At 32.7% G+C, this 10,709-nt stretch overlaps 1 protein-coding gene across 1 annotated transcript; it reads left to right on the plus strand.

Annotated features, from left to right (window-relative positions):
* The first annotated feature begins 9,151 nt into the window (after window positions 1-9,151).
* LOC140442157 (uncharacterized) lies at window positions 9,152-10,288 on the plus strand. The gene is made up of 2 exons (XM_072533235.1): window positions 9,152-9,297; window positions 9,385-10,288. Exons 1-2 carry the CDS (start codon window positions 9,152-9,154, stop codon window positions 10,286-10,288), a joined length of 1,050 nt encoding a protein of 349 aa, XP_072389336.1.
* The last annotated feature ends 421 nt before the right edge of the window (window positions 10,289-10,709 follow it).

A 10,709-nucleotide genomic window follows, 5' to 3' on the forward strand; every position in this document is an offset into this window, starting at 1 on the left:
AGATCAGGACTTCCAACATACATATTTGTTGGTAGATTTAAGAAAATTTTTATGGATAGTTTATCAGTACTACAGGAAGATTTGCTTTTGATATTACTGATGGTTTAGATCAGTTCAGATTTATCAACTGGTCTTATAAAGAATGAATTCGAGACCTTTTTTTATTTGGGCATCTAGGAAATAGGATCTTGTTGTGGCAAAATAGTTGATGTTATATTTTTACTCACATTAACGAAGAATTCATTTAGATTTTTAGGGTTTGAAAGAGAAACTGCTTGAACTGTTTTAGTTTTATTTCGAAGATTGTTTATTACGGACCAAGTTTCTTTTGCAACATTTTTAGAGCTACCCATACGATTTTGGTAGTACATTTTCTAGCTGTTTTGATAAGTTTTAGATAGGTTCCTCTGTACTTGGAGATATATTGGGCGACAAGGATAGGCGAGCGGTTTACCCCTCAAAAGACGCTTAGATACAGAATATACCGACTAAAATTCTTTTTGCATTTCTAATGCACCAAACCTTTTTTATTCGATTCTATATATTTTTCCAAGATGGAATGTATTTTTTATTAATTTTTACAAGTGGGCCGGCAATTGTTATTAACAAATAACTTATACAAAAAAGCAATTTCACCGAATTGCTTCAGAATCAATTTTTTTAGGTGTATCTCATCAAAATAAACACTTTTTCTCTCTTGATAATTTTTCGAAAAATGCTTCCTTTTTGAGTTATTTTCATTTTTTTTGTTGAAAAAATGCCTTAATTAGTGATTTTTGGGATTTTTTTTTCTAAAAAACTACTAAATGAATTGCAATTCTACAAATAGCTTTATAATCTTTAAACCGTCGAGTACAAGTTAGAATATTTTGACAAGGATAATTTTTTTCTATCTTGCTAAAAACGTAAATTCAAATATTTCGAATATGCCTTTCGAGCAGTCTACCGCTAAGTGTGTACAGCGGTTGCGGCGATACAGGCGTGCGGCGCGTAGAAATATTTGTTTAAATTTAAAAAATTAATTCAATACAAATATTACGTACAATTTATTAAAAAAATAAGATATTTCTAATTATTTTTATATAGACATATTATAATTAAAACAATTAAATTTTTTTTTACAATTTTTCTTTTAATATACGTGGACTATATCATTGAATGTTTTATTACAGTGAAATACATTAAGCAATATATAATTAATTTTCATTAAAAAATATAATAAAATTAAAATATAATATTAATTATACATCGTTTTCATTGTCAATAATTTGAAAATTTTCGTCAATAGCAACAGGATTTCCATCTCATAAGCTGATTTCATTGTCTTCAATAGAGTCGACTTTAACATTTTTACAATTCTCTGGTGTACATGCACAAACTGCGCAGCATTCTAAATTATGAGAAATACAATTACAATTTTTCGTAGAACATTTTCCGGTACATGAGCAGAAATACTTTTGTAACATATCTAAACTAGTTTCGCCTTGAAAATAATTAAAATCGAAACAATTATTTTCCATTGTCCAACCATGGGTTAATGGATCAAGAGATGAAATAATATTGTTTTTTGCTTGAATCCATTCATTTATTTGCCACTTTGCTCTTAAGTAATGTTGTAATAATGCTGGTTTCGAAGGTGGTAATTTTTCATTAGATGCATTTTTTTTAGCGCCTACAGCACCTCAACCGCTGTACACGCTTAGCAGGATACTCTCGAAAGGCATATTCGAAATATTTGGGTCCACGTTTTTAGCAAGATAGAAACCATTTATCCTTGTCAAAATATTCTAACTTGTACTCGACGGTTTAAAGATTATAAAGCTATTTGTAAAATTGCAATTCATTTAGTAGTTTTTTAGAAAAAAAATCCCAAAAATCACCAATTAAGGCATTTTTTTAACAAAAAAATGCAAATAACTCGAAAAGAAAGCATTTTTCGAAAAATTATCAGGAAAAAAAAAGTGTTTATTTTGATGAGATAAACCTAAAAAATTTATTCCGAAACAATTCGGTGAAATTGCTTTTTTGTATAAGTTATTTGTTAATAACAATTGTCGGCCCACTTGTAAAAATTAAAAAAAAAATACATTTCATCTTGGAAAAATATATAGAATCGAATAAAAAATGTTTGGTGCATTAGAAATGCAAAAAGAATTTTAGTCGGTTGATGCTCTGCTGATAGGGGTAAACCGCTCGCCTAGGACGTTGGTAGTAAATTTCTTGATGTACAGTAGTGAACGCATATTCTCGTTCTTGTAGGTTGTGAGCTTCTATTTAATAACCAATATAACTTCTTGTATTTCAGTTTTAGTTCTTCAGTTTTCTTTCTGTTATCGGTACTTCAATATAAATGAATGAAGTACTTCAGAACAGTTCTTTAACACAATAACAAATTAAATAATTACAATATTCTAACTTCCTAACTTACCATTAAACATTTCATACTACATACAAACATTCTTCAATACCACTAACAGTGTTGTCAAGCGACGACAAAAGTAACTGATGGAAACGTCTCGTTTTGAGTCTCAATAGATGGAGGAAAAGTTTACTTTTATATATGAATAAATTTTTTCAAACTAAATTACTACCAAAAGTTGTACATTCTTTCTGTTTATTGAATTGTTAAAATATGGATCGGTAATTACTGATTAGAGGTGTATATTTAACAAACTTTGACCAAAAAGTGGAAATGTCTGATTTTGCATCTAGACCCCTCGCATCCATTTTAGTACCAAGACATGATCTAGAAATATTTCTTTTGAAAATTATAAGTAAATCCAGTTCAATACGAAACTATTCTATAACGTCTGTATTCCTTTGACTTAGTTTTTATTTGTTTGCACAATCACATAAATAAATATTACGTAAGTGTTACATTAATTAATATTTAAATGGGAATAAGCCACAATTAAAGGTTAAAATACGTTTATTGACGTTTCAATTTCCACTTAGGAAATCGTTCTCAAAATACAAACATTAGTAAATTAAACAAATTTTGTTTTTTGTTACTTAGTGAAAAATTCTTCTAATAATTTAATTTTATCTGACTCATCTATATTGTCAATTCAGACATACATTATACATTTTAAAGTGGACGACTTTAAAATGATATTGCCAATATTGTTGAGTTGCGTTCCTGGGACGACTTTACTTATAAGATAGTTCATTCGATTACATGAAATCAACTTTAACTTGAGAATATCCGTCAGAAAAGATCATAACATGTAATTCGTCTTTAAAAAGACACATACATGCCATGATGACAGTAAAATTCTCCTGTTAGTGATTCCATAGTAAATTATTAGGGAAAAACCAGGAAAAAACCTCATAATACTATCCCGACATGGTAAGTATTTGATCGTACATTTAGTTTACCTTTAATAAACACCAAATTCCGATTTTATATGTTTGTTATTTAAAAAACATAAATGATGTATTCTCTATATGTTACGGACTTACCAATACTGGTATTTTCCTTTTAATAACTTCCTCTTTCAATATGGGTAACCAGATCCTACTACATTCTGCCGAGGAATTCGCGACACAATTGGTCTCATTTAGCATAATTAGAGCCGCTTCTTTGATTTTTCTCTTTTTACCATCCGTTTCTTTTAGGACTATGTTTGAATCATTCCATTGAACCCTATGTTCATTATCCCATGCGTGTTTACATATTTGAGATCTATCAAATTCTCTATTTTTAATATAGGATTGATGTTCACTTATTCTAACATTTAATGGCCTTGATGTTTCACCTAAATAAAACTGATCGCATTCACAAGGTATTTTATAAATGCAATTCCTTGTCCTTTCTTGTTCATTGTTAGATTAAATGTTAATTAATACATAGGGTTCAATAAAATGATTCAAATATAGTCCTAAAAGAAACGGATGGTAAAAAGAGAAAAATCAAAGAAGCGGCGCTAATTATGCTAAATGAGACCAATTGTGTCGCGAATTCCTCGGCAGAATGTAGTAGGATCTGGTTACCCATATTGAAAGAGGAAGTTATTAAAAGGAAAATACCAGTATTGGTAAGTCAGTAACATATAGAGAATACATCATTTATGTTTTTTAAATAACAAACATATAAAATCGGAATTTGGTGTTTAGTGAAGGTAAACTAAATGTACGATCAAATACTTACCATGTCGGGATAGTATTACGAGGTTTTTTCCTGGTTTTTCCCTCATAATTTACTATGGAATCACTAACAGGAGAATTTTACTGTCATCATGGCATGTATTTGTCTTTTTAAAGACGAATCACATGTTATGATCTTTTCTGACGGATATTTTCAAGTTAAAGTTGATTTCATGTAATCGAATGAACTATCTTATAAGTAAAGTCGTCCCAGGAACGCAACTTAACAATATTGGCAATATCATTTTAAAGTCGTTCACTTTAAAATGTATAATGTATGTCTGAATTGTCAATATAAATGAGTCAGATAAAATTAAATTATTAGAATAATTTTTCACTAAGTAACAAAAAACAAAATTTGTTTAATTTACTAATGTTTGTATTTTGAGAACGATTTCCGAAGTGGAAATTGAAACGTTAATAAACGTATTTTAACCTTTAATTGTGGCTTATTCCCATTTAAATAGTAATTAAGAAAATAGCTTCAGAACAATAGTAGTGTTACATATTTGGATCAGTTTTCCTGGTCTAAATATTTGTGCATTTGATAGAATGTACTGCATGAGCATGCTACAGGTTTTTTAGGATAATTAAGCAAAACTATGTTTGTGTTTTATGGTTTAATTAATATTGTTGGAAATACACTACGTTTAGTTTTGTGAGTTGGATTTTTACTCAAAATAAATCTACAATATTCTACAAATAGTTTCTAGTTAATTTTCTATGTCAAATTTATTCCAGTTAAATTGTCGTGCACAATATTTTAATGAGATGGATAATATATGTTTTGATTACCATTCTTCGACAACTGTAAAATTAATTTGATATGTCAAAAGAATTTTTTAAACTTTAGTTTAATATTTTAAATAAATACCAGCTACAGCCACTTCCAGCTTTTATGTGATAGAAAACCCATTATTTAGAAGTTATTATGAAATATTTGCATATCGTATCCTAGAATTATTTACATAGTCATAAAACATAAAGCCAAAAAGGCAGACGTATGACAAGATAAAATCAAAAACAATTTATTTTTAACACGACAGAATAAGCCTTCCTTCTTTTAGCCCACAGGATCCAGCGATGCTTTATCTTCTTTAACCCATCTGAAAAATACGTTTTCTCCTACGAGGTCTGCAAAGTATGCTCCGTACCGGCGATGACCCCCTTCATTTGACTTAAATTTCTGCCCGACCAGTGCCTTTTTCAATTTAAGGAACGAAGATAAGTCGCACGGGACCAAATCTAGAGAATACGATGGATGGAACCACAGTTTGTAGCCCAATTCGATGAATTTTGCCATGGCTACGGTGGATGTATAAGCAATGGCGTTGTCATGGTGGAAGAGCAATTTTTTCTTCTCCAAATGGGGTCGTTCTTTGTGCATTTCGGCATTAAATCGGCCCAATAATTCGGCTTAGTATAACTTTGTTACCTTTGTGACCTTTTCCAGATAATCGGTGTAGGTCACTCTTTGTGAATTTCAGTAAGTTGTGGTCATTACCTTTCCTGCCGATAGGACATTCTTCGCCTTCTTCGGAGCACGTTCGCTGAGTGCTGTTCACTATTTTGGCTGTGTTTTGATCTCTGGTGTGTACCAGTGGATCCATCTTTAGTCGACGGTTACTAAATGACGTAAAAACTTTTTGGATAATGATTAAATAGTGTCAAATACTGCTTTGAATTGGTTTCACGGTTCCACTTGTTCGAAGTGAGCAAAAGCGGCATTCATCGCACCAACAGCTCAATAGTTCCCATGTCCAAAATTTCATGCAGAATATGACATGCATGGTTTATAAAGATGCCTATTGTCTCAGCTATGTCGTGCACCTTCAGTCGCCGTCTCTCAATACGAGTTTGTAAATTTTTGTCACGTTATCCTCCGTGCTAGCATTTTTGGACACCGAGGCGTGGCTTATCAAAAACAGAAGTGCGACATCATAAGTTGAAACTCGTTAAACCAATTTTTGATGGTTACCATCGCAGGAGGAGTCATCGAAGAAGAAAAAGTTGCCATTTCTTTATTTCATCTTTTCTACAAACCATAGTAGGACACTGTAGGCTAAAAACTGGTTTTTTATTAACACATTTTTCATAATTATTATACTTCCTTTAACTTCCATAATCTCTTGACTATATACACTGTACCAGAGGAATCCAGAATGCATATGGCAAATGATCTAATCAGGGGAATAATTTTTACACCATACCAGGAGAACTAGACGACGTAAAGTGGGCCATAAACCACTTTCCTCCATTTGGATTTACAGCGAAAGATGAAATATTTCCTGCCCTACTACAAAAGGTATTGGACATCCTAACAAATATTTTTAGGGTTAGCATAGCATTAGCTTATACACTGAAAACTTGGACAACTATAAGGATAGTGGACATAGGACAACATAGGACAACAAGACTACGCGCTACCTGTTTAAGTTTTTTTTTCCATTTTCCATTAAAATTTTCCTGTTATTTTTTGCTTTTCTGCATGGAAATCCAATATTCCTCATCACTTTTCCCAAAATTTCATGATCCTATGTAAGGATCATGAAATTGGAATAATTTTTTATCGTAGAATTGCATAATATAGAAGCAATAGAACTTTGTTTTGAATCTGTGCCTGGATAATATATAACGAAAAAATAAAACTTCAAATAATGGACTTCGTTGATAAAGAGTAAGTATATAAATCTTATTTTGTATAATAAAGTTAATATTAGAAAACACATAGTATAAGAATATAAATACATATTTTTTGTGTAAAGAAGCTTTAATATTTTTTTAAATAAAAAAGTTGATCGGTTAGGAAATTGACTGTTACCTGTTACATATTTATAAAGCTAGGATATAATGTATGCATGTTCTCCAGTTTTTTTATTATAGAGGCCTTGCGCAGTTCTTCAAAGAGGCCTGACTAATTAGGAAGCTATTGATATAATCATTGGAGAATACGACGAGATAGATGACTCTATGGAGGTAATTTATATAGCGCCACCGGATTCGGCTACTCTGACGGATGAGGATTCCGGAGATGAGGACAAGTTCTGAGATTTCGACAATTTGAGCAAACGTCAGCAGCTTGCCGCTGCAGAAATTAGAACTACTGATGGAATTATACTAGGAGAAGAAATTTCTATTTAACAGTCAGAATCGACAGAAGGTAACGTTTCTTTGGCAAATGATATCGATATTACACTTGCTCATATGGTATATCCAAAAGTTTCTGAATTTCGGGATTGGGTTTCGGGAGATTTCACATATAACGAGAAACAATTTACTGAGTCAGATTATTTACTGTTTAAAAAAAAAAATCAGTTTTTGATATATTTGAAATATTGTTAGATGAAGAAATGATTTTATTGCGGATAGAGGAAACAAACCAATATGCTACTTTCAAGAACCTACCCGACCCAGAAGTCTTGTCAGAGGAAATGAAATGTTTCATTGCTATATTGATTCTTAGTGGTTATAATAATCTTCCCAGCTGCCGTATGTATTGGGAGAAAAGTCTTAACACTAGAAACAAACTTGTGTATAATGCTATGAGACGCAACAGATTTGAGCAAATTTTGAGGCTTAGTCACTTGAATTCTAACGCAAATATTGATAAAAGTGATAAGCTCTGGAAAATACGGATATTTATAAATACAGTAAAAACCAGATTCAGAAAGTATTCTGTTTTTGACAAAGATCTGGCTATCGACGAAAATATGGTCAAATACTATGGTAAACATAGCTGCAAGCAATTTTTAAGAGCCAAACCCATACGATTTGGTTATAAAGAAACTTTGGAAAGGCGGCAGCATCACTGGCGAAAATAATATCAGAACTAGCTGATAATTTGAAATATTTTCCATTCTTATTTTGCTTTAACAATTTCTTTATTACCTTCAGTTTATTATCTTATTGTTGATATTAGTCTAAATATTGAACGTTACTCGCAAAAGGAAAAAAATACACATACAAATTAGCAGACCAGCAGTACTTGCAGAGTATAACAAAAAATGGGTGGTACTGTTTGAATGTATCAGAATGTTGGACAGTACAGGAATAAATTAGAAACAGAAAATGGTACTGCGCATTTTTTACATGGCTTCTTAATGTTTCAGTCAATAACGGGTGGTGTTTGTATCGAAAATCAAAAAACTCTCAGATGTCCCAAATAGACTTTCGAAGGGTTTTCGTGCAAGTTTATTTGAAGAAATATTCATCATCTTCCAAAGGCACTGACAGGACTCCATCTCCATATTCTAATGCGCAAAGAGTATACGATGAAATTAGATATGATAGGATGGAACACCTAGTGAATAAAATTCCAAACGACAAAAGAAGACGTTGTGCTGGAAGATTCTGCAAAAGTTGAACACGCACGATGTGTGAAAAATGTAAATGTCTCTATATTGATTGTTTCGTTACCTATCACACAAAATGTTTAAATTACTTATCCATTATTTTCAGTTTAAAAAAAAAATAGAACTGTTTACAGATATATTTTGTGTTTTTTGCACCCATTGGTGGAACACCCTCCATAGGGGAGGGTGTTCCATAGCGAAACATGTTCCACAATGAAACAAAGAGATTTTAAAATTTAAATACCGCGCCAAATCAACACAACCTTCGCTTCAGAGAAGTTCCCGCCGTCCTCTACTTGTTATCTTAACCTCAGTGTGTGTCCTCCGTTCTGTTGCGACGAAAAAAATATTGTTTTTCTGGTTCCAAGTAAATTTTAAGTGATATATTTTTAACCCGGTAAGTCTCCAATTATTTAATTTAATATTTGCTAAGAACGTTGGGGGTAAGGTACATAATTGATTGATGATTTCTGAAATTTGCGGTATTTTGAATGTTTTAGGTTAGGTTGTTAAGTTAATTGTTGGGAAAAGTGCTTAATGGTCCAGATTGAAACAAGTCCATGTGGGGCACAGTGAAACATGTTTCACTGTACCCGATGACACATGCAACAATGTTTTAATTATTTATTTTTTAGTTGTCATCCAAGTTTAAGATGGCTCGTAACCGTAAGCGCAAAACAAACATTGGCACTTTCAGTCAAGAGCAGATGAAAGCAGCTGTGCGTCTCGTTGTTCAAGAAAATCTGATTATAAGACGAGCAGCCGAATTACAAGGTGTTGCCTATGTTACTTTGTTTAGGTAAGAAATCAGATGCATTTAAGTAACTTTTTCTGTTGTATGATGCACTATTTTTCATTTCTTAAAATAGTTTTTCTTTTATTTTAGGTATGTACGCAAAGTTAAAGCGAACCCCGATTCAGACACTGTTTTTCGTCCCAAATATGATGTGAGGTTAATTTTTACACATGATGAAGAGAAAACCTTAGTCGACTATATTTTGACCTCTGCAAAGATGTGCTATGGACTTACTCCACTGGAATGCCGCAAGCTTGCGTTTGAGTCAGCAACAAACAAGGAAATCCCTAATAATTGGAAAAAACAAACAATGGCAGGTAGAGAGTGGTATTTTGGCTTCAGGAAAAGGCATCCAGAATTAAGTTGTCGAAAACCAGAAGCTTGTAGTTTATCCCGTTCTACTGCGTTTAACAGGCACAATGTTTCAACTTTTTTCAAAAATCTTGAAACAGTTCTTAAGCGTGAGTCTCGTTTTAGTTATGGCAGTAGAGTCTTTAATTTAGACGAAACTGGAACCACCACAGTTCATGCTCCTCCTAAAATTCTTGCCAAAAAAGGTATGAAACAGGTCTCTCAATGTACTAGTGGGGATAGAGGGGTTCTTGTAACGACCTGCAGTATCATTTATGCTGGTGGTTATGCCTTACCTCCGGCCATGGTATTTCCCAGAGTTCATTTCAAGGAAATGATGATACAAGATGCTCCAGCTGGTACGTTGGGATTGGCTGCTTCTTCTGGATGGATCAACAGGGAATTATTTCCGCAAGTAATGGAACATTTTATAAAATATTCTTCTAGTTCTTGTAACAACCCCAGCCTTCTCATCATGGATAATCACGAAAGCCATTTGTCAATGGAAACCTTGGATCTTGCAAAGTCGAATGGGGTCACAATATTGACACTACCTCCACACTGCTCAAACAAAATGCAGTCCTTAGATGTAGCAGTATTTTCATCGTTCAAGGCGCATTATAACAATGCCATGCAAGGTTGACTTCTTAATCACCCTGGTATTCCAGTAAATATTTTTAATGTCGGAAGTTTTGTTAAAGTTGCGCATGAAAGATCAATGACACCTACGAACATCAGTTCAGGATTTAAGAAAACTGGCGTCTTCCCTTATGATCCAGAAATATTTTCAGATGACGATTTCCTCATGTCGGCTATAACAGACAGACCAGAAAATCATTCTGAACAAACAGTTATTCAACAGCCTGAGCAAGAAACAGAAAAACAGCAAGGCATCGAGGGAACTGATGAAACGCCAGCAGAAAATTAAACCAATAATAAATCTTCTTTTGTTTCTCCACAAATCTTTCGAGGATTTCCAAAGGCACAAAAAAGAAAGATTCAGAAATCTAGAAGGCAAGGAAAAACAATTATTGCGACGGACACTCCTGAAAAGGACGAACTAG

This window comes from Diabrotica undecimpunctata, chromosome 5 (genome assembly GCF_040954645.1).
Source record: "Diabrotica undecimpunctata isolate CICGRU chromosome 5, icDiaUnde3, whole genome shotgun sequence".
Lineage (NCBI taxonomy): Eukaryota > Metazoa > Arthropoda > Insecta > Coleoptera > Chrysomelidae > Diabrotica > Diabrotica undecimpunctata.